This window comes from Otolemur garnettii, unplaced genomic scaffold (assembly GCF_000181295.1).
Source record: "Otolemur garnettii isolate 467f Iridium unplaced genomic scaffold, OtoGar3 scaffold00066, whole genome shotgun sequence".
NCBI classification, from domain to species: domain Eukaryota; kingdom Metazoa; phylum Chordata; class Mammalia; order Primates; family Galagidae; genus Otolemur; species Otolemur garnettii.
Window position 1 is genome coordinate 395,813 of NW_003852461.1, and position 24,417 is coordinate 420,229.

General features: G+C 52.1%; 1 protein-coding gene across 2 annotated transcripts in view; it reads right to left on the reverse strand.

Annotated features, from left to right (window-relative positions):
- Positions 1 to 24,417, reverse strand: part of LRP8 (LDL receptor related protein 8) — a 79,009-nt gene that overhangs the window by 16,011 nt on the left and 38,581 nt on the right. For both annotated transcript variants that reach the window (XM_023515105.1, XM_012807192.1), the window contains exons 4-11: positions 17,849 to 17,977; positions 14,090 to 14,473; positions 13,046 to 13,168; positions 8,595 to 8,714; positions 8,395 to 8,520; positions 4,477 to 4,651; positions 2,224 to 2,451; positions 20 to 138 (exon numbers count right to left, since the gene is read on the reverse strand). In XM_023515105.1, the coding sequence (XP_023370873.1) occupies positions 20 to 138; positions 2,224 to 2,451; positions 4,477 to 4,651; positions 8,395 to 8,520; positions 8,595 to 8,714; positions 13,046 to 13,168; positions 14,090 to 14,473; positions 17,849 to 17,977 (1,404 nt within the window). The remainder of the gene's footprint in view (positions 1 to 19; positions 139 to 2,223; positions 2,452 to 4,476; positions 4,652 to 8,394; positions 8,521 to 8,594; positions 8,715 to 13,045; positions 13,169 to 14,089; positions 14,474 to 17,848; positions 17,978 to 24,417) is intronic.

Here is a 24,417-nt window from a genome sequence, read left to right on the forward strand (position 1 = left end):
CAGGAAAAGAAGGGCTCACCCAGGGTGATTCCATTGGGCCATTCGATGTTGTCTGACACGAGTGTTTGCCGGTCCGCACCGTTGAGCCCAGACTTCTCAATCTTGGCCTGGTATCCCCAGTCAGACCAATACATGAACCTAAAAGACAAAAGAATCCCATTTCACTTATTGCTGGAGACATGATTAGGGTGGCCAAGTCACAGGGCTCAATGACCCACTGAGGAGTTGAGGATCATGCTTGGTGGGGACTGGGAAGACCTCTGAAATCCTTGGGCACCATAAAAGCTCAGAATTAGCAGGCACTTTTGCCCTCATCTCATCTGAGAACTAAAGAGAATCTCTGTCTCCTGAGAGTCCACTCAGCCTCAGCTGAACAGCCTGTGAGCCCGTCTCCCCTACTTAGGACGCTTAGAATTTCAGTGTGGGAAGGGCCCCCAGTCAACGCTTTCTTTCCTCTGTGTGTGTGTGTGTGTGTGTGTGTGTGTGTGTTGAGACAGAGTCTCATTTTGTTGCCCTTGGTAGAGTGCTGTAGCGTCATAGCTCACAGCATTCTCAAACTCTTAGATTCAAGCCTCCTGCCACAGCCTTCCGAGTAGCTGGGACTACAGGAGCCTGCCACAATGCCCTGCTAGTTTTTCTATTTTCAATAGAGATGGGGTCTTGCTCTTGCTCAAGCTGGTCTGGAACTCCTGAGCTCAGGCAATCCACCTGCCTCGGCCTCCATGAGTGCTGGATTTACAGGTGTGAGGCATCTCGCCCGGCCTCTTTCCTGGTTTACAGAAAAGAAAGTGATGATCCTCCTAACTTGGCCAGCCCTCCCTGCCCCGTCCCCTTAGACCTACCAGGGCTATAGCGGTCCCTGTTACTGAGTCAACACTGTACATCAGAGTTTGCCCACTTCTTTGTAAATAGTCTCTTTATTAAACCCTCCTCCAGTTACCTTGGTTTGAATATGAGGTGGGTCTCTAGCTGGGACCCTGACAGATCCACAGTACACTAGGGTTGGGCTGGGCATAACTATATGGTTTGGGGGGCAGAGTGCGCATGAGAGCAGACAGGGAATGGGACTGATGTGGGAGCTCAACTAGAAGGTTCCAGTCCTTCCACTGGACTGGGAACACCTGCCACACCCCAGTAAATGGCAGCTGCCAGGCGCTTCCCAAGCCCTCGCACACCCTCTCATAGGCCACTCCTCTTACCAGCAGCTTTGGTCTGGTGTGATGATCTTTGGAAGAAGAGAGTTTTCTTATCTTTATGTAACAGTTAAGGACACAGCAGCAGGAAGAAGCTGGTGACTGGTAAAGTTTACACGGACACAAATGCTAAAAACCTTAGGCTTTCTCAAGATATTCCCACTATTGAGAAGCGGGGTCCTGTTCTGCTCAGAATTCCTAAGCAGGGGATGAGAGGCCCCAAGACTGATGGGGGTGGGCAGGCAGGAGCAGGGCAGGCCCAGTGATCTCGGTCTGCAAATTTTGCTGGCTGTCCCTACAGGGCAGGGAGGCCAATGGAGGAAGTTACAGGAAGACAGATTTGGAATTATGAGAGGGGAAAAGCCACCTTCGAGTGCAGTGTTTTTCAACCTTCAACCTTTTTTTTTTTAACTCATGGCATACTTGAACCTAGAGTTAAACTTCTGTTGCACATTTAAATTATGTTGATCCAAAAAGAAGAGTTAACAAAAGGAATATACACACTGTGCTTTGAACTTCTTTGAAAAATAATTTAATTAACAACCTTTACAAATTTTCACAGCACACCTAAGGTTCTCTCATGGCATACCCATGTGCCATGGCACACCGGTTGAAAATCACTCTTCTAATGGGAAGAGCTGCCCCCTAATGAAACAGGCCCTCTGGAAAGTAATGAGCTCTCTGTCTCTGGAAGTATGTGAGCAGCTGCCAGCTGCCCCTGCAGCGTCCTGAGGATGGGTTTCCTCCCCAAGAAGTTTCTTTGGGCACTCTCTAGAGATCCACCTGCTTTTAGATGCTCTGACTCTCTGATAAAATCAGTGAGAGGGAGAGTCCAGATAGAACTCTGGTCACCAATGCCCCAAAACCCCTTGCTCAGGGATTAATAGGATGAGGGCACAGGCTTTCTTCCTCATGGCCGGAGCCTGAGCACCCTAGAACCTTCCAGAGCCCTGAAGATAGCTCATGTGACAGACAAGAGGACTGAGCACCTATGCTGAGAAAATGGGGAGGTCAAGGTGGGGTTACTCACCCTCGCAGGGGGTCAACAGCGATGGCCCGAGGTTCGCTGAGGTTATGGCTGAAGAGGGTGCATCGGCGGCCACCGTCCACTGTGGCCACTGAGATGGTCTTATTGCCTGAGTCCGTCCAGTAGATGTGCTTGTGGACCCAGTCCACTGCCAGGCCCTCGGGGGAGTGCAGCTGCTCGTCAATGAGGACTTCTTGCTCTGCTGGGTCACTGGCCTTGTCCATGTAGGCACTTAGGAGAAACCAGAGATGGCCGTGGATGGGCCCATGCGCCCATCTGGAATGTCTGTGCACCACCCTTCCCCTCTCTCTCTTCCTTCTGGCCCATGGCAGTGGATTTTAAAGGAACTTGGCTAATTTTCATTCAAAACATTCCCTGGGTCGCCAGGGTAGGGACACAGGCTTGAATAAGTCAGTCTCTACCCTGGAGGAGCTGTGGGGGACAGATACCTACAGTCAGATATAATACTGTAGGATTACAGGAAGCATTAGAGGCTATGGCGACAGAGACATGGAGATCACATCATCCTGCAGGGTGGGAGAAGGCTTTGTAGCTGAGCCCTGAAGGACAGAAAGCCCATTCAGGCAAAGGGAACAGCACATGCAAATGCCCTGGGGTAGTATGTTCTTGAATAGTGAGATGTCCAGTGGGGCAGAGCTGGGCATGTGAGATGTAAGACTAGAAATATGCACAAGGACTGCACCCCAACAGGCTCTGAGCGCCATGCTAAACAAATAGGGTTTTATCCTGGGGTAAGGGGTGGGAATGGGACTTGGCAGGTCAGAGGACCCAGCCAAATAGGCGTGTCTGATCACTGCAGCATCAGTGGAATGGATGGGCTGGAAGGAGAGGGAAGGGAAAGACCTGGTTAGGAGGTTATTACAACCTCCAGGGGAGAGATAAGGGCCTGGAGAAGGTTATGTTGGTGAGAATGGAGAGAAGGGACCAGTAACACAGTAGACACTCGGGAGGGGACATGGGCAGGACGTCACTTCCCACATGCTATTTTCCCAATGGTCTTCTACTCTTCATACTCTTTCAGAGTAATTAGTTCCACAGTGCCCACTACCATCCGTGACTCTCCAATCCTGACAACTCTCTTAACTTTCAGACTGCAAAGCCTACCACTCCCCTCCCTTGGATGTCCCATGGACACCTTGACCTCCTCATGTCCACAACTGCTCACCCCATTTCCCTCCCCTCAGCCAAACAGACAGACTGCACACGCTGACCCCAATCCTCCACCGGTGTGTTCCAGCTCAGAGGGCAGCACCACTGTCTGTGAAACCTCCCCAGCTAGAAACCTGAAACTCCTCAAATTAACCTGGGAGTGAACTTAGACTCCGCCTCCTTCAGCCCCATGTTTAGTCTGATTTTAATCAAATTTTGCCTCTTTCAGTCACACCTGCTAGACAGGCGCAGCTGTAGCTTTTCTGGGTGTGCAAGTGTGAACTGAGCGTGTCGTCTGTGTTAGGGGAGGTAGGAATCTAGGAATCCGGTTGTCAGAGAGCAGCACCTGGTGGATTTGCTCACTGGCCCACCCATCCACCCATCACCTTCCAGCAGTGACTCAGTGTCTCCCATTTCCTAGTCATTGGCAGTCTTGCCAAGTGAATCTCAGGACAAAGAAAAGACGTGACTACCCAAAGGGAGTCCGGACATGCGGGGAGGCAGGCTGGAAGCACCTGAGAAAAACCTAAGAGAACACTCAAGTGTGTGAAGAGCTCCCCAAGCACAAAAGTCCCCTGGCTATGGTGTCACAGTGAGAGCGAAGTGCCCTCCAGGAAGATGTCCCAGACCCCCAGATTGGGTCAGTGCCCTCCCCTGTTCTTTCTGTCATAATCATCACAGTGGATTTCATTATGTTATGATTGGGATCCCCTCGCAGGGGCCATATCTGAGTCATCTCTGAGTCCCCAGATCCTAAACACAGATAAGTGAGCTGCCTTGAAAGTCCTCCCTAGAGATGGAGGTTTCTTTCTTCCTGTGCTGGCTGAATAGTTCCCGTGTCTTGCAGTTCCCCAGTGGGCCGCCAGAGGCCAGACAAAGTCCGGGTGTTTGGGACTCAAAGCTGCTCACCCAACAAAGCCCTCAGCCTAGGCTGGCCCAGTCCATATCCACTGTGATCCTGCACCGGTTCCCAAGACCCGACTCTGTCTAGAAACACCAGAGGCAGAGGACATCCTTCCTCTACTCATCTATCAGCCACTCGTCCCTCCCACTCCCATGTCTGGCTGCAGGGCACAGGCCACTCACCTGTAAATCTTACGGTAGGAGAGGTCACACCAGTAGATCCGATTGGTGGCAACTTCGACATCTAGTGCCACCACGTTCTTGAGCATGGGGATGAGGCGTGAGTAGTCCCGCTTCACCAGGTCTATCTTGCGCACCTCATGCCGGTTGGTGAAGATTAGGGACGGGCTCCTGCCAGCTGTCGAGAGGCCAAGAGAGAGAAAGAGTCAGAGCAGGGCAGCACCTGTGGCTTAGTGAGTAGGGTGCGGGCCCCATATACCGAGGGTGGCTGGTTTGAACCCAGCCCGGCCAAACTGCAACAGAAAAATGCTGGGCATTGTGGCAGGCACCTGTAGTCTCAGCTACTCAGGAGGCTGAGGCAAGAGAATCGCCTCAGCCCAGAAGTTGGAGGTTGCTGTGAGCTGTGATGCCACCACACTCTACCAAGGGTAATAAAGGGAGACTCTGTCTCAAAAAAAAAAAAATGTACAGGCACTGAGCTAAGTACTTTGTACACATTAGCTCCCCTGATTATAACCCTAAAGGGTAATTATAATTAACCCAAACTAAGAGAATTGCCTCAGCCCAGAAGTTGGAGGTTGCTGTGAGCTGTGATGACACAGCACTCTACCAGGGTGACAAAGTAAGACTCTATAAAAGAAAGAAACAAACAAAAACCAGAAAGGGTCAGTGCCAGAAGCAGGGAGTCTGGACACCAAGACTCTGCCACTGGTTTGCCAGGTGATACCTCATTTTCCTAAAAAATAGGGGTGATAATTCCTACTTCATAGGTCAGAGCAGATGAAATCATGAGTATAAAAGCCTAAGGTGCAGAATGCCATTCGTAACAGGATTTTATTCTTTTTATTGGACATAAACTCCCCCCCAATCTTTTGTGACTCCCCATTTCCTCCTTAGGCCTGCACTGAAGGCCTTCTGCAGTGCAGCCCCCAGCTCCGTCCTGCCTCATCACTCACCCCCAACATACCTTGATGCCAGCTGCCAGACTGATTGTCATCACCCAGCCTCAGGGCCGTGGCTTAAACTGCCCCTCCCACCTAACAAGCATTTCCTTCCAGCAACTACCACCTTCTCTGCTGGGGACCCCACTACCATAGTTCAAGGATTCACTGAGCAAATACCCATCTTAGAAAGACAGCCAGTGTGGCGGGCAGACAGCAGGGCTGAGACCGGAGGGAGGAACTCCTCAGGGAGGTTGCTAGGAATCTGCAGTTTATGCAGAGAGTTTGGGGACACAGCAGGAGGTGAAGCTGCAGAGACTGGCAGGGGCCAAGCATGAAGGTTCTGTGAGCTGAGCTAAGAGTTTGTTCTTCCCACCTGAGTCAACCACAGAGACGGGACATGTATGATATATGACACAGATTGGCCACGTAAACACAAAACCCAGTTTTAGACTCAGGATTACATCTTAAGAAGATCATCAGTGGTACAGATACTCCACATGGAAGCTTGCTGTCCCAGGGGCCTATGAAGGCCTCGTACCAGCTCCAGGCTGTTTTAGATGTATGGGGCCACTCTCTGGCAGCTCCGAGCAGCACTTGCCCACGAAGCTGCCTGTGCCTGCTCCCTCTCTGTTTTCCAGCAGACACCTCTACTGGCTACCTCGTCCCTGTCACAGTGCATCTGTGCCAGGCTAATATATCCTCTGGAGACAAGGGGAGGACCAGCACAAAGCCATGTAGGGCCTGGGGCCGGGTGTGGATCTGTATGTAATGATGGAGACTGTTTCAAAGCTGGGTGGGATGAGGGAGGGTCTGGTACAAATATCACAGCAAATAGGCTCAGAGTACAGGAAGGGGCAAAGAGGTGGGTTCTAGGACAAGCTCTGCCACTGACAAACTGCGTGACTTTTTCACCACAAAATGAGAGCAAAGACACTTCACTTCCTTAAAGGCAGGAGGTAGGTTTGAGGGGCATGTTAAAGTGATTTTAGTCTGAGACAGTGACCACGCGTGCCTATGGTCTGAGATTTTGTATAATTACAAGTTAGATCTTAGTGTGTGAGTTTGTGTATGCATGCAGAGTCATCTTCACTGCATGTATATAATCTGTGTCACATACCACATGTGTCCTATGAGGGGGTCAGAAGAGGGTACAGATTACATGTGCTATGCTAATCGATGTCTTGTATGTTGTACAGTTTGAGCGGTAGGCTTTGGGGTTTATGGGGTACGTGCCAAGCACTGTGGCTGCTGTGCTGTTATGGTCTGTATGTTGCATACAGTATTTGTTCCCATGAACTCCAGACTCAAATAGCCAAGCTGCCTACTCAATATCTCTGCTTGGACATCTAAACAGTTTTCTTAAGCTAAATACGTCCAAGCAGCCTCACCATCTTTCTCAGGTCCATAAATAGAAATTCTATTTTTTCAGTTGCTTGGCCAAAAGCCTTGAAGTCATCTCTGACACCTTTTTTTCCTCTCCTATCCCATGTCCAATTCAGAGGGAAACCCTGCTAGCTGGCCCTCACAGTTATCTGCAGTCTGCCCACTTCCCACTGTTCCCCGGTACACACCCTGGTCCACCCGCTTCTACAGTCACCTCTCCGTGGTTCCCCTGTTTCTATCCTTGCCCTCTACAGCAGTGATTTTCAACCAATGCGCTGTGACAAAAAATATTTATTTTATTTTATTTTTCTTTTTTTGGAGACAGAGTCTCACTTTGTCGCCCCTGGTAGAGTACTGTACTGTCATAGCTCACAGCAACCTCAGACTCTTGAGCTCAAGTGATTCTCTTGTGTCAGCCTCCTGAGTAGCTGGGATTACAGGTGCCTACAACAATGTCCAACTATTTTTTAGAGACTGGTCTCACTCTAGCTCAGGCTGGTCTCCAACTCATGAACTTAGGCAATCTGCCCGCCTTGGTCTCCCACAGTGCTGGGATTCCAGGCATGAGCCGCTGCATCCTGTCCCTCCATGAAAAAATTTAAAGATCATTAGTTAAATTATTTTCAAAAGAAGTTCAAGGCATAGTAAATATATTCTGGTTTTTACCTTTTTTTTGATAAACATAATTGTATGCCACAGAAGTTTAACCATAGGTTCAAGTGTGCCATGAAATAGAAAAGGTTGAAAAACATTGATCTACAGTCTGTTTGCAATACTGTCATCAGAGGGAGCCTGTTAAAATGTCACGCCATGTTCACACCCTATTCAAAACCCTCCGTGGCTTCCCCCAGTTTAGACTGAAATCCAAGATCAGCTCTGCCAATGGTCTAGAAGACCCTTTGGGATCTGGCCCGAGTCACCTCCCGGACTTCATCTCCTCATAGTCTTGCTCCAACTGCGCAGACTTCCATGCTGTTCCTTGAACATCCAGGAATGCATCAAGGCTTCTGCACTCAAATGCCACCTTCTCAGCAAGGACTTCCCTGGCTGTTCTATGACCCATAGCCCTCCAGGACTTCCCCAGTCCCATTCTCTACTTGATATCTCTCCTTAGGCCTTCTCACCATTTGCCATTCACTGTATTTTATTTATTTTTCTGATTTCTTGTCTGTCCCACCCATTAAAATAGAAGTCCCACGACGGCAGATGGGATTTGTGTGTTTTGCTTACTGCTGAGTCCCCAGTGCCTACAATGATCTTAGGTGTTCAATACAAACAATGGAATAAAATGGATTAATTTCATTTTGGGGACTGATTGATGTGCGGGCCTGCACAGGCGTGGGCTGCTGATGTTGTGTGCACAATTTGCATGCCCACGTTCTGTTGTGTGTGTGCAGCCTCTGTGGGTACTGAGTGGCCCTACACAGCGTGTGTGTGGGCGTCAGCGTGCTCTGCGTTGTTGGCACAGTGCACCATGTGTGCAGCCTACTTTCTATGTGCACACACATGTGCCCATCTACTCCTCACATGTGTGGAAAGCACTGCTTCCTGCACCCCCTTCACAGCTGTCCACTTCCCCTTAGGGTATCCATACCAACAGCCTTGCAGTTCTTGGTCAGTATGTCCATCTCATAGCCGGGGTGGCACTCGCACTTAAAGTAGCCCTTGTAATTGACACAGATCTGGCTGCAGGCATCTGGATCCTCACACTCGTCAATGTCTGTGGGGAGGAGCAAGGGTCAGAACTGGCAAGAGGATCAGCCCTCTGCTTGAGGGTGTAGGGGAAGGTCTCACCGCCACAGGTCTTCTCGTCCAGAAGCCGGAAGCCCGTTGGGCATGTGCACTCAAAGCCCATCTTGAGATCTGTGCAGATGTGGGAACAGCCGCCATTGTTGTGCAGACATTCGTTCAGCCCTGGGAAGGGACATAGGTTCCTGAGGGTCCAGGAGTCTGGCAAGGGAGGGGATGGGGCAGGGGCAGGGCCCAGAGCAGAAGCAGAGCCTCAGGGCAGCGGGACTTCCACAGAGCCAGGCGACCTCAGCCTCATGACCCAGGTGTCTGGGCAAGAGGAAGCGCAGAGAGGGCAGGTCCTTGCTCAGGGACGGAATGGAACCAGAACTCAGATCCTTGGCCCCCCAGGACCTGAAGCCAGGGCTCTGTGCTTCCCCGGGCTGGAGGCAGCTAAGCCTTCCCAGTGGCCAAAGGCATTTCCTTTCACAAACGTGTTTCTTACAGCTCCTCCTTCCTGTGACCTCAGAGTTGAAGGGGCCTGCTTGCCTCATGTCCAACCCTCAGGATACTTCCAGAATCCTTTCTGATGCCCTCAGGGAGCCCACTTCCCTCCTAGGGCAGCTGGCTCCATCGGGAAACACCACTCCCCGTTCTGCAGTTCCTTGTCACAGATCTGCCCGCTCCCAGCTCTTGGGGGTGGGGCCGGCCAGGCTGCAGAGACTCCTTCAGAACCTCCAGAAGTGCTGCTTCTGGTCTCCTGACATTCAGGTGACTTTCTCTGGACACACTCCATTTGTCTTGCTCCTCACTTGGACGGGCCCCCAGAGCTAATCTGACACCCAGAAGGCGTCTGAACAACACAGTATGCCCCCTGCTATGCTTGTGGTTGTTCAAGACTTTCTTTACCCAGAGCTGTTGCTACTCAGAGCTAATACAGTGGATTTTTTTTCAACTCCTCTCCTCTCAGCATCTGCCTATGTTCCTCCATTTTGTCATGGAGGCTGGTCCCAGGATTACCAACTGCTGCAAGGGATAAAGGGAGGCCAGGAGGTCATCTGGTTCTGGTCCCCTCATCTTCCCCTCTCTCCCTACCTTCTGGCAAGGTCCTAGGGGGTGGTCAGGGAGCCCAGGACCGATGTTCTCAGAGCATCTCCTGAGCTTTAGAATCATAGGTCAATTCCACAAGCCAAGGAAAGGTGCCATGCCCCTGTGCCCACCAGGCCCATGCACTGCCACTTTACCCAAGCCAAGCAGAGCTGAGCTGAGCCAGCCATGGCCATGCATACAGCTGGTCCGAGGTGCCCACCCCAGGCCATGCACAGATAAGGAGTGTCCCCACCTCCAGCCTGAGCCATGCTTAGGGAATGTCCCCTTTACCCCTGGGCCGCCTCCTGTTTCCCAGGAATGTTGGCAGAACTGAAAGAACAAGACCATAGCAACCTGATGACTGGAGGACCTGGGGATGACTCAGCCAGGTCCAGCCCTAGCGGTGGGCTGAGCCACAGTAGCTTTGGAGGTCTGGGGGGGCGCCACCTCCAGGAAGCTTTCTGTCCTCCAAGCCCTCCCTGAATTCTCTACTACTTCTGAGCTCTGTCCCTCCTTTTCTCCTCCCACTCACTCACTGCCTCAATCCCGTATCCACTCACTTCCTTCCTCTCCTTTTGCAGGTGGCAGCAACTCAACAATCTATTTACTGAGCACTTGATGGAGTGGCATGTGTAGGATGGCTCTGAAAGGGAAAAGGGGACAGCTCAAAGTGACTCCGGCTTCTGGACGGAGGCGTGAATCCTCCAGGGGTGAGGAGGACAGGGTCAGGGAAGAGAAAGGATAGCAGGTCTGGACCTGTCTATCCCTGTCAGTCCTTCCCTAGAATGCCTGAAGGGAAACTCAGGTCTTTCCTAATTCTATATAATCCAAATGGAGGTGATTTTTCTGGGGACCTGGGAGAGACGGGGGGTAAAGTGCCCCAGAGAGGCCTGAGCAGCATTTGAGGCTTCCTTCCATGGAAGGAAGGAGCAGGATCACTTTCTCCAGCCTGTGCACATCTGCATGCATACACCTGCACACACACACTGCATGCACACACCTGCACACACACACTGCATGCACACATCTGCATGCACGCACACACCAGCTTATGTGCACAGAGACACAGACAGGCCCACGGACTCCACGGAAACATTCACGCAGACCACATGCAGAGAGGCACAAATGCAATTCCCCTGCCTTAGTCACAGACGTGGATATAGACACTGGCCTCTCACTGACACGGGAACAGGAAGGACACACACAGACACAAACACATGCGTACATACTTCTCTTTGGTGTGTCGTGCAAAGGTGAGAGAGAAGAGAGAGTTTAGTAGGTTAGTAGGCCCTGGCTGACTCCAAATCTGGGTGCGTGAAGAGGCTAAGCTCAGTGGCTCCTGTTTCCCTGTCCCCCTTCCATATACGTTCCTTCTTCTGGGGCTTCTCTGGGCAGGGCCTGGGGGCAGGGAGCATCAGCCTCCTGCCTGCTCAGGTGTTGGCTAAATGACCTCCACGCAGCTCCACTTCCTTTCATGATTAGTTTTTTTTTCTTTTGAATCTTTGAAAGGGGAGGAAATATGCTATTCCTGGGAAGCTCCAGAGAATGAAGCTCCTCTCGGTACCAGGATGGGAGGTGCTGGAGACAACAGTCTGCCAGGAGGTGGATGAGAGAGAGGCCGACATAGGCTCTGTCCTCTCTGGCTAAATCTTCCTCTAGCCCTGACCTTCTGGGAGCAGTAATGAAATGACCCACTGAGTCCTAAAGTCCATACTGGGTGTCCTGCGGATTCTCTGGAATGCCCACCCCACTTACAGCCTCTGTTCTTTCTAGCCTGGCAGCACCAGCTCTAGCCGTCAGGGCAGCTGCTTCATTCTGTTTCTCTCTCTAGAGCAGTCTACAGTCTGGTCTCAGCAAGCCTGAGCTCCTGGGGGCTAAGGATGGTGCCACCTCCTGCTGCTGGGTCCCGCCCGCTCTGGCCCTGGGGTGTGCCTCACTTGGCTGCCTGCCTGCTGTTCCCCATCTCTCTGTGCAGGGCCTCCTCAGAGGCCAGGACCCTGGCTAGGTTAGCAGGGCAGCAATACCAAGGAAGCAAGAAAGTTCCAGAGAACACACACTCAGAGGTCTGAAAATGAAGGGAATGAGGAGCAGAGGCCAAGTTTGTGAGAGGAAGTGTCATTTCTCAGCATGGGGCTGGAAAGGAAAGGCCTTTAGAACTTCACAGAGATGCAGAACAAGAGGCCTCAGGGGCAAAGGCCCCATCTAAAGCCACAGGTCAGGTCAGGTCAGCTCAGGAGTCCAGAGAGAGGGTCAGAGTAGAAAGTGTCAGAACAGAGGGGCACTTGGGGGCCTTGAGCCCGGATGCTGGGACAGGGCATGACAGGAAGTTTAGCCAGCGGTTGAGCAGACAGGTACCGTACCACACTCTTTCAGGAGCTCATCTGACCAGTCCCGGCAGTCCTTCTGAGCGTCACACACTTTGCCGCCGTCCACGCACTCGCCACTCTTACACTGAAATTTGCGGGGACCCTCACAAGTTGACTCTGTTGGGCCGGACAGACAGTGGACAGTGCCTGTGAGGCCTTGGATGGGAAGGGCTGGGCTGGGCCACGGCCCACAGGATGTGAGCAGAGTTTCTGCACTAGCCTTCACAGGTCCCTAGAGGGTGGCCCAGGACTGACAGCCAAATCCAGGGCTGTGGAAGCTCTGCTCACAGGATGAGATCCAGGCCTCACCTAGCTGGGCCATGGGCGGTCTGACCCTGATCTGGCAGTAGTAATGCCCTGGGAGGGACCTTGGAGGTTGGACTGACCATCTCCTGAGGGAGGACTTTTGCCTCATGGATCCTAAATACGGGAGGCTGCCTCACTGCTCAACCTGCTATCCATTCCCTCAGATGACCAGTGATTTGAATCCTTGCTCCTGCAGAGAGCACGTGGTAACCACAAGAGCCATCTGAGAATTAAAGGGGCTCTTTAGGGAATAGGACTCAGACTCTGCTCCAGTTGGGAATTAGTGAGAAAAGCCACTCAGAGGGCTGGACGCCTGTAGTTCAGTGGTTAGGGCGCTGGCCACATGCTCTGGGGCTGGTGGGTTCGAACCTGGCCCAGGCCTGCTAAAAAAAATAAATAAATAGCTGGGTGTTGTGGCAGAAGCCTATAGTCTCAGCTACAAGGGAGGCTGAGGCAAGAAGCCACTCAGAGGCTTGCACCTGAACAAACAGTGGGGGACTGGACTTCTTACAGTGCCCTTTCCTGTCCCCCTAGGCCTCGTTCAGCTTTGCAAAGTCCTTAAACATCTAGTTCTGGTGTCAGTAGGACCCCATAGAAGGGGAGCCAGGTGATTTAGGGGCTTATGGTGCTCTGAAGGAAAATGCATTTCAGGGACCAAGGGGAGACTTCACCCAACTCTATTCTCTCCAGAGGCAGGAGAGCACTCAGAGCTTTCCCTCACGGAGGACGCTGCCCCTGTGCTCTGACCACACGCACCCTGTAGGCAGCCAGCTTCATCACTCCCGTCTGGACAGTCCTGTTCCTGGTTGCAGCGCTTGATTGCAAGGACACAAGTCCCATCCCCACACTGGAACTCATCCCCATGGCAGGTACCCAGTGCTGCCGGGAGAGGGCAAGGGAAGAGGGTCAGGGTCAATGCGGTAGAGCACAGCTCTCCTCCTCCCCTTCCCCCTACCCCTACGCCATATTCAGAACCAATGGCTGAGCTTAGGAGACCTGGCCAAAGTACCTCCAGAGTACAGATGGGAGACTGAAGCTCAGAGAGGGAGAAGGCCTTGCCCAGGGTCACACAGCACTCTGCCTGACAGAGATAAGACTAAACCCAGGTCTCCTTTTCCCCTCTCTATGGCTTCTTGTCCAGCTCACTCCTCCAGAACAGACACATGGCCTTCTTTGGAGTCTTAGTGCTTGTTACAATGACTTCATCCACTCAGCAAACCCCTCCTGAGCCAGGCACTGTGCTGGGGCTTGGGGATAGGGAATCCAGAGACCACTAAGGGCAGCCTCATCTTAGGAGCTCAGAGTGCAAAGGGGGACTGGGGAATACACAGAGGGGGACATCACAGTGTGAGACATGGTGTAAGAGAGGGCAGCTCAGCGACGTTTGGGAACCGGGCAGAGGGGCCCAACCCAGCTGGGAAGGTCAGAGGAACCCGGGCCAGGCCTGGAAAGATGAGCAGGTGCAGCTGGTGGGGAACTGGGGAGGAATTCCCAAGTGTAGGGGCGCGGGCAGAGGAACCAGGGGTGACTGCCCGCAACAGGGAAGAATGGCCGGGAGGGCGTCATGGCAGAGACACAGGTACCAGTGGAGAGGTGTGGTTTCTGGAGTTAGACCTGATCTAGCATTTGTCAGCCACGTGATCTCAAATGAGTCACTTCACGTCTCCCTACCTCGTCTCCTCCGCAGTCAATCAGGGTAATACATTCAGGGCAAGGTGAGGAAAGGAAGCCTGCACCTGGCCGTCAGGTAGCCGGACCTGCAATCCCTGGAAGGGACTGGGCGATATGGAGGGGGCTTACGGCAGTCGGCCTCGTCCGACTTGTCCTTGCAGTCGCGGTCGCCGTCGCAGCGCCAGCCCAGGTGCACGCACTCGCCGCTGCGGCAGGCGAACTGGGCGGCGGCGGCGCAGGCCGCAGGCGCGGACGTGGCCCCTGGGCCGGCGCGGCCACAGAGCTCGGCCGCCTCGTCCGAGCGGTCCTCGCAGTCGAACTGGCGGTCGCAGACCCAGCGCTCCGGGATGCAGGCGCCCGCGTCGCCGCCGCAGCGGAACTCTCGGGGCCCGCAGGCCGGGTCGGCACAGCCGCGCTCGTCGCTGCCGTCGCCACAGTCGTCGTCGCCGTCGCACACGAACACGGCGGCCAGGCACGAGCGGTTGCTGCACTGGAACTCGTGCGGGGCGCACACTGCGCGGGACAGAGAGCCGGTCGGCCCGCCGGCCTCCCAGCCTCTGCCAACCTGGGGCCCCGTGGTCCTGCTTGCGGGAGCTCAGACCCTCACTATGGGCCAGGACCAGTCCCTCTGGGGGGCTTGAAAGGTGGGCGCGCAGGCCGGCACAGTAAAGGGGGCCCCAGCACCGCATGCTGGGGAAGACTGGCCCTGCCTGGGCCTCCCTGGGAAATGAGAATTCCTGGCCTGCTGCGGCCGCACCTTGGGCGCGGAGGGGACTGTAAAGCAACGGAGTGCTGCCTGTGTTGACCGACCTGTCATGTTCCCAAGAAATGTTCTTTAACAGGACACTGACCCTTCCCAGGGCACAGGGTCTGGGGTTGTCTCCTTATAGCATAGCTGTACACAGCATAACCTGCACTGCTCGGCCTACGGCCCCTGGCCTGGGGTGTCACTGACTATGTCACCTCACTCGGGAACATACCCAGGCCAAAGCCACACTAGGCCATTTGCTGGGCCCAGGATGCAGGTCCCCCCTCTGGGCCCATGCACAAGGCGCCCCACCTGCTGGAAACCCCCTCCACGCACACCACCACCTTTACAGTCTGCAGGGACCCAAATTCAGCCTCCTCCATAACATACTTAGTGCTCCCTTGCTTAGGAAATCTCCCTCTGTCCTCTCTATCTGCGCTTCACAGCCTGCTCAGGTGTCCACGCTTCATATCCTTCTCCATCTGTCCCATGACCACAACGGTCTTGGGACAACCCTCCTTTGTCCTGAGGGTCTGGCACAGAGCTCCCTGCAGTGAATGGGTATGGAGTGGACGGTACTGGACTGGTCCAGCTGTGAGGTGTAATCATGGGATGCGCAGTGATTAAGGGTATAGGTCCCTGGATGGAGTTGAAACACATTCTTCTTAGTAAAGTATCACAAGAATGGAGGAGCAAGAATCCAAGGTACTTAATACTAATATGAAGCCAGTAGACGATCTAAGAAAAGCTCAATTCAAGTTGGGGGCCAGGGGAATAAGGGGGGAGGGGGAGGGGAGGAAGGAAGAGAATGGCTGTGTTCCCACTTAATGGGCACAATGTTAGGGGACCCCTCTTGGAGGCCCTGACACAATTATAAGGGGGACTTCACCTAAAAAATGCAAACCCTGTAACCTAATTCTTTGAACCCTCAAATTAATCTGAAATAATTAAAAGAAAAAAAGGGTATAGGTCTTGGCCCTGCTTGGGCCGTTAGGCTTCTCCCTGATAGGCTGGTTTGAGCCCAGAGGCAGACAGCACCTTAGAGAGCAGCCAACCCAACTGCCAGTTTACAGATGGGAAAACTGAGGCCCAGAGAGGGGAGCAACATGCCCAGGGTCACACTGTTGATGGAGATAAGAGAATCAGAACTGGGTTTGGGGTATTTCCTTCTTACTCTGACTCCTCCTCTCAGTATTACGGTTTTTTCCTCCCTTCCTGGAGTGTAAGTTCCTTTCAGGGCAGCGACCTCCTCACCCCCTTCCCTCCTTTGTGTCCTCACATACAGGCCAAAAACAGGCCTGGGGGCCAGGTAGGCACGGGTGCTGTGGCTGTGGCCACAGGTAACAAGCAGGTGGCAGCACCTTCTCTTTCCACCTGGGGGAGCCCATAGTCTGTGTTTCTATTTTCTGATGGAAAAATGTCAGTTCTCATTGTTAGTAGACATAAAATAGAGTGATGTCTTCAGTTTTATAACACAGGGAGTACACATCATGTATTTCTGACAGCTGTGCCACGTTTCTGATGGTGTCGGTTCCCCTTCTGGGCCTCTGTCGCTCCTCAGAGTATGCTACTGGCTTAGAGCAGCCCCTCCTGCCTGTGCAGAGCCGGCTCCTATGTGTCCAGCAGGGAGGACCCGCTGTGTTCTGACCGCTCTGAGAGAAAGTGCTTAACACAGAGTTTTCTCTGGGGTTTTAAAGCTGACAATAACTTTAAGATCCACCTTCTCAGGCCAGCCTAGGCCCAGAGACTCTGTCCCCAGCACTTGCAAATGGGAGAAGCTCTGAGAGATGGGAAGGGAGGAGTCTCATTTCTCTGCCCAGGCGGGTGGGAGCTGCAGCAGAAAAGCTTAACATGATCTCCTAATATCTCTGATCCCCGTAATTAAGGGGAAATGTTCCTGTCCCACCATGCCCTAGTTAGAGATGCACCCGCCCCTTGCAGTAGTAGGCTTCATATTGGAGGAATCCTCTGACCTGGGGGGCAGCAGAGAAAGGAGGGAACAGGACTCTCCTTGGCCGATGAGTCTCAGTTAAATTACTGCAGCCGAAGAAAGATGCCAACGCCATCACTGGGGCTTTGATGCTCGTCTCAGCCAGCATCTCCCCCCACCCCCAAATGCTTCCTGCTTCAGATACATCCAAACTCCAGACTTAGAATCTTGGAGTGCTATGACTCAGAAGCCCCTGGAGGAGATGGCAATTCCCCCGGGCCAGGAAGGATGGATAGGATGCAAATATAGACGCTGGTGGATGGGAGTGGGGGTGAGCAGCAGTGAGATGGCAAGTGCCTGGCAAAAACCCTCCTGAGTGACCGCCCATATCTCAGCCCAGCCTCATGGCCTGCTAGTGACAGCCAGTCTGTCTGCCCTGTTGATCATGCATACCCAGAGGGAAGACTATATAGAATTCACCTTGTTAGCCCTTTCAGAACCTGGCTCCAGGCCTGGCACACAGTAGGTACCCATCGAATTGAAACAAGTGAGGTGGGGTCATGCTCCTCACTGGCCCAGGCCCTGCTGGCCCACTCTCTGGGAAGGAAATAATCCTGTGTTTGAAGCTCAGTGATGTGGAACTGTCCCAGTGACCACTTCCATCTGTCCCTGCCGAGGTTGCTAAGCATGTCTTCCCCACCCTGTGACAACTGGGCTTGAATCTGAGATTTCAGCCACAGTCGTCTATCACACGTCAGGAATCTGTCTGTCCCCCAGCACTGCCAGTGCCCTGGCTCAGGTCGCTACGATTTCTCAATTCAGCCCCCTCCCTAGTTCCCCCTCCCTTGCTCGGAGATAGGTAGCTTTGTGGGATGAATGAGCAGATGTCAGGCGTAGAAAAAGCTCCCGGGCTTTGCTGTCCAGACCTGGATTTGAATCTCAGTTGCATCACTCAGCCTTGGGCACTTGTCCTCCCTTATCTGAGCCTCAGTTTCCTCATCTATGACATGGTGATGATAATGGCTCCTCATGAGTTGGTTGTGAGGATGAAGAAAAAAAATGTCTCCAAAGCGACTGGCCATCGCTCATATCCCTGTCATTATCCTTTCCTCCCTGGCTACCGAGCTTCTCAGAGAACTAGACCCTTCCCCAGAAGTGGCTGCCACCCTCTGAGGCTTGGCAGACGCTGGGGCTCTGACCCCGGACTCACAGGTAGCGCAGCCGGCCTCATCCGCTCCGCCCTCACAGTCCTTCTCCCCGTCGCAGCGCCATGAGGCAGGCACACACTTGTGGCTGGTGGGTCCACAACTCAGCTTCTCTGCAGGACACACCTGCTTGGCTGTGGAAACAGACATCCATGCACCGCTTAGCCAAGGGACACACACGGCATGGTGCCAACCAGTCCTACCACCCGGTTCCATCCTGCCGGCCTGAGGGCCTAGGAGGCCATCAGGGCCCTCTCCCTTCATGTCTCAGTTCCTTCATTTTGAGAAGCCCAACTCTTCCCTAGGACTTTCCAAATTCTAAATATGACTCCTGATCAACAGTCTTTCATGGCTCCCTGGTCCCTGGCACTCAAATCCCTCCTGGACCCACTGACTCCTGCCTGTCTCACCTGGCTGCACCTCCCTCCCCTCCAAACCTCCTCTGAAAGCTCCAGCATTGTGGAGCCACCATGCCCTGCTAGCTGAAGACTTTGCCATTTCCCAGCTGTGTGTGCCTTTGTGAGAGAGATTCTGGGCCTCAGTTTGATTCCCAGATCAGTGACCTGGTGATCTGAACCTGTAAATTTAGAGGGCTCCCTGAGGCTCCAGCAGCTCCAGCCCACACCCCTCCAACCCCATCCCCCAGTGATGGTGCTGGGCTCGCTGCTGAGAGCAGCCACTGCATGGCAGGGCCCAGCGGGACTGCACAGCTATAATTACTGCAGCCTCAATCAGAGGCTGACTCAGTCAGGGGCCTGATGCCCCAGGGTTGATTCTCAATTTGGAAGAATGAGAACCCTACTCAGAGTTAGGGACAGATGCATCTCAGACCTCCATGGATGGCTTCCTGCTGCCTTCCAAGGCCTGCGGGAGGCCCAATCTCAGTGGTCTCTATGATGAGCCAGGCATGGCGCTAGACACTGTCATTTAATTTTCACAATAACCCAGCAGGGTGAGAAGATTATGCCCTGGCCTCCCAGCTTGGAGGTTGAGGACACGGGCTCTGGAGCCTGACTAACTGAGTTCAAGTCCTAGCTCCATCACTCACTGGCCATGTGACCTTGACCAACAAGTCTCACCTCTGTGCCAGTAAAGTGGGGATAATACCATTATTTGTCTCAAAGGATTTTTATGACAACTAAGTTAATGTCTATAAAACAGCGAGAACAGATAACCCAGGTCTTGCTAAATGTTACCTGTTATTATTATTCACAAATAACAGGTGAGGGCACTGAGTCTTGTTTGTTCATTCCATGAGTATTTGCGCCTGTGTGTACCAACATGGTGGTGAGCATTGAGTTCTAGTTACACAGCTGGTAAAGAACAGTGTAGGGACTCAAAGTCAGCTGTGTTTGATGCCAGAGATGGCATAGGCCATGTCACCCTTGGAGGCAGGGGGCCACTTGTGCTCCACCCCTAATTTTATTTTCTGATCGCAAAACAACTCCCCCCCCTCCTACTTCTATAGCTGGGATAAAAGACCACAGGGATGGAGCAAAGGGCACAGATAAATTGGGGAGAGGGCTGGTGCCTAAGTTAAGAAACAACTACTGCTAGGGGAGTATCTTAGGCCCCCCCACCCCACCAAGTGAAGTCCCCAAAGTTATTCCTAGGAATACATTTCACATACATAGGAATCTCTTGGATTCCCAGGGGATCCAAGATTCACCGGCCCTCTCCCCAACTTACCTGTGCCCTTTGCTCCATCCCTGTGGTCTTTCATCCCAGGTATAGAAGTAAGAGAGGGGAAAATTGTTCTGAGATCAGAAAATAAAATTGGGGGTGAAGTGCAAGTGGTCCACTGCCTCCAAGGGTGACATGGCCTATGCCATCTCTGGCATCAAACACAGATGACAGGATTCATAGGATTCATTTCTAGACATTTCCCTTTGCAAATAACTATCAGGTCGAGAGGTAGAGCTCTGGAAAGTGCTGATACTCAACACACCTTTTATTAGAGACAGAGTCTCACTCTGTCACCCAGGCTGGACTGCAGTGGCATGATCATAGCTCATGGTAACCTCTAACTCCTGGGCTCAGGAAATCTTCCCACCTTAGCCTCTGGAGAATCTAGGACTACAGGTGCATACCACCCAGGCCTGGGTCATTTTTACTATTTTTGTAGAAATGGGGTCTTCCTATGTTGCCCAGGCTAGCCTCAAACTTCTGGTCTCAAGTGATTCTCCCACTTCAGCCTCCCAAAGTGCTGGTATTATAGGCATGAGCCACTGTGTCTGGCCTTAGAGACCTTTGAAAAACACCACCTCTGGGTTATCATGTGGGGTGGTGAAGGGAGACTAGGACTGGGAGATGAGGCCCTTGCAGGGCACCTCTGTCACCAACACAGTGCAGGACCTCAGGTAAGTGCTTTCCTCCAGGCCCCATAAGGAGACAGGGAGCTGACACCAGCTCCAGGATGGTAAGGACACATGGCACCTTCTTGCTTTATCCTCACAATGTTGAAAGAGAAGGAATCCCTCTGGCCTTTTATAAGAGGCACTAATTACCGTTACCAGTATTTCCCAGAGGGTCCTCTGATGAAGGGGGTGAAGGAACTATTAGAAGTGCAGGTTCCTGGGCCCCTGCTCATGTCAACTGAGCTCAGACTTTGAGGCCAGAGCCCAGGAATCTGCATAATAGTAACTCCCTACCCAAACCCAGGTGATTGCCATGCTCCTCTGTATGAGAACTCGAGTCAACATTGACCATCATAAAAGAGGTGGTCCACATGTTTGCATGCCCCTGAGAGAGCAATGGGATGGAAGGGCAAGGTGATCATTTATGCCTAGGGCAGGCCTCAGAAGACAGCACCTCCCAGGGGAGTTTACCGAGCACCTACTGTGGGTTATTCTGCTCCATGCCAAGTATTTTAAAATTTCCCATTTCACTCTGCCTGGTCTGAACGTTGGTATCCCCTCAAAATTTATGTTGGAACTTAATCCCCAATGTGATAGTTTTAAGAGTTGGGGTCTGAGGAGGTGATTAAGACATGAGGGTGGAGCCCTCAAGAATATGATTAGTGCCCTTATGAAAGGCCAGAGGGATTCCTTCCCCTTCAACACTGTGAGGATAAAGCAAGAAGGTGCCATCTATAAGGAACTGGCCCTCATTGCATCTGCTGGTGCCTTGATCTTGGACTTCCCCGTCTCTAGACCTGTGAGTAATAAATTTCTGTTGTTTATAAATTGCTCAATTGAAAGTATTTTGTAATATCAGCCAGAAGGACTAAAATACTCCCTCACCCTCACCCGGACAGGTAAGCAGGCCTGCCAGCTGTAAGTGCAAATTCCAGAGGCACCATTCACAAAGAGTATCGTGTCTGTTAGCCCCTGGAGTGGAGGGGGACAGTAGTCTGGCAGGTAAGCATTCTATTTTACAGATGAGGAAACTGAGGCTTAGAGAAACCAAGTACTGGCCCAAACATAGACAACAGGTAAGAGACAGAGTCTGGGTTCCTGTAATTAGAACCCTCCCCTTTCTATCAAACCCCACACCCCAGAACCAGCCCAAAGTCTCCTCCTGAAAGCCCAGGTGACTGAAATGGCCCTTGGCTATAGGCACCACCTTAAAAGCCTGGTTTTGCAGACCCCAGTGCAGCAGGCAGCCGCTTGAACTTTTAATGAATATTTATACAGTTAATTGCATAACCTTTCAGCAAGGACAATGATTAAACAATCTGTCTGCTTCCTTTCTTTATAATTAATAAGACATTTGCTGTGTCCCTAAATAGACAGCTCTAATTACAGGCCCTCGAGGATTCAGCAGTGTCTGATAACAGCCCCCACACCCAAAGAGCCAAGGCTCGTGGAATGCCAGGGCATGAGAGGCCTCAGAGGTCACATGGATGAGCATCCCTTGCAGTGTCGGGAGACTGAGTGAGACCCAGAGAGGGGAAGGGACCTGCCTAGGGTCATGTGTGGCTACTGGATGCTGAGTGTTCTGACTCCTAGCACCCCTAGAACCTCACTGTCTCTCTTGTCCTGTGGCTCTTCACCGAAGCTAGCACTTGAGTCTGGCTCTCAGGGTTCCCAGGTCAGCCCTCTCAACTGCACAGCCCTGGGAAGTGGATCTGGTTAAATACTGATGCTCAGCATCTCCCTGTGAGGTGGGTGATATTTTTACCTACTGATTACCTCCATTTTATGGGTGAAGAGGGCAAAGCCCAGAGAAAGTTGTTCAAAGTCTTCTGGTGAGAGCTGGACTTCTATCCCAGGTCCAAACCCACAGCTTATATTACTGCACCTAACCAATGCCCACAAGCAAGGTAGATCCTTTTTCTTCATGGAATCTCTAGGCTGGAAAAGGGTCACTGGAGGGAAGGGGCTCACTGAGACTTTGCTATCTATAAGATACTCATCTGATATCCATTTGGAGCCAAAAGCCCCGAGGCAGCTTGACATAGGACAAAGGGCATCGGTCAGACAGACCTGGGTTCAAATTTCACTTAATAACACTGAGTCCTCAACCAAGTCACTTAACCCCTCTGCATCCTGGCACCCCTCATCTGAGAAGGGGATCAGAAAACACCTGTGTTTGTTTTATTCATGAATGGCTGGCTGGTGGAGGGGGCCAGTTGCACTACTGGGGAATGCACGCTGGGTGTCAACATGGTCCGCCATGCTACAGCCCTTCTCAGAGAACCTCGCCCTTCATGACAGATGCTGTTCAAGTGGCCCAGGTTCTGAGAGGCAGAAGCGAAGAACCTCACTGTCTGTCAGACAGCAGGATTCCTCCAAGGTTGGCAAGGGGGCTTAAAACTCCATCCTGGAGTAGCAGAAGGCACTTATAAATTCCCAGAGAATTCTGCCCCAGAAATTCAAATAAATCCATCGGTACTGCTCCCTACTGATAAGTTCACAAATTAACAAAAGGGGAAATGTCTGTTGAATAAAAGAATGAAAGTACTTGGTGGCTGCTTGTGGATTGAGCAGTGTCAACACAAGTGAATTTTAGAGGCAGACAACCTCCAAATGGGGACTGCTAGTTCCAAGATACCCGAGACTCAGTGGTGGGAACTACCCATGTCTCTCTCTTTTATTTTTTTTCTTTTCAAGACAGAGTCTCACTATGTCACCCTTGGTAGAGCACCTTGGCATCATAGCTCATAGCAACCTCAAACTCTTGGGCTTAAGCGATTCTCTTGCCTCAACCTCCCAAGTAGCTGGGACTACAGGCACCCGCCACAATGCCCGGGTATTTTTTTAGAGACGGGGTCTTGCTCTTGCTCAGGCTGGTCTCCAACCTGTAAGCTCAGGGCAAACTACCCACCTTGGCCTCCCAGAGTGCTAGGATTATAGGCGTGAGCCACCATGCCTGGCCTATACTCACTCTAACTCTGTGCAGAGGTGGGTATATCAAGCTCCTTTATACAAGGCCAGGCCAAAAATGCTTCTGGCTGGGGCAATTCCTTACTTACTGGGTGATATCAGAAACATCTCTGGGCCTCCATTTCCTGACCTATAATAGGTGAGCCTGCTGAATCAGAAAGGTCCCCCTCACAAGTGGAAAGGTTCCAAAATGCATGAAAAAAAAAAAAAAAACCTCCATATCCACATCAGTAGCACCCAGAACTGTAATTCACCTTGAACCATCCTCTCCCTCCCTTCAGATGTCTGAAGGTGGGTCAGAAGCCATTCCCAATCAAGTGAGCTATAATTAGAAATGCTACTTTCATTAGGCAAATGTTCTGGGCTTTTCCATCGTGATTCCTGGCTATATTTGATAGGTACAGAACCCAGAGAGAATCAGAGCTGGGAGAAACCCCAGCCAGCTAGGGACAGACCATGGGGTGGGAACACAAGAATTCAGACCTGCTCTTATATCCCTTTCCCTCTGAATGCAACCCTTTTTGTCTATACTATTACTTAAACGATACCATTTTACAGATGAATAAATTGAGGCTCAGGAAGATCACTTGCCTGAGGTCTCATAGGTTACAGGAAGTGAACCCAACTCTATTGGACACCAAACTCACCAGGCTTTACTTACTGTCTATAATCTTTCCTTTACGGTTGGGGAGTGGGACTCTTTCCTGGGAGCTGGCACAGCTCCAGGAACCTGGTAGGCTATGTTAGTTGCTATGGCAATGCCAATTAAATGGACAGCAGGTTGGCTGCTGGATTCTCATTCAGTGAGCAAGCCTGCCACCAGGTCCTGCTGCCCTAAATTCTGCCTGACCCCTGAGGTCCCACTCTGGCCAACCTCCTCCAGGCAGCCTCCTCCCTTCCTATAGGCCTTGCCTCCCTCTGACTGATATAATTGCACAGATAGTGGGGATCCTGGCTGTAGCAGCCCAGCTGGGCACAGGCAAGGTAGAAAGAAGGTGCCAGAATACAGAGTTCAGGAATCTGGAAATTGTGAATTCTTTGGAATTATGGAATGGTAGAGATCAGGGCCTAGCGGGATGGGAAGGCATGCAGGACCTCACAGCACAGAGGGGAAGACCACAGCAGAGCTGGGCCTTCAGTGTCCTCAACTGCTGTTCCCACCAGGGCCTAGTCAAACCTCAGGGAGCATGAAAAGCCTAACCTTTGTCATGAAAGGGAGAGTTACGTGTCTTTTTTTTTTTTTTTTT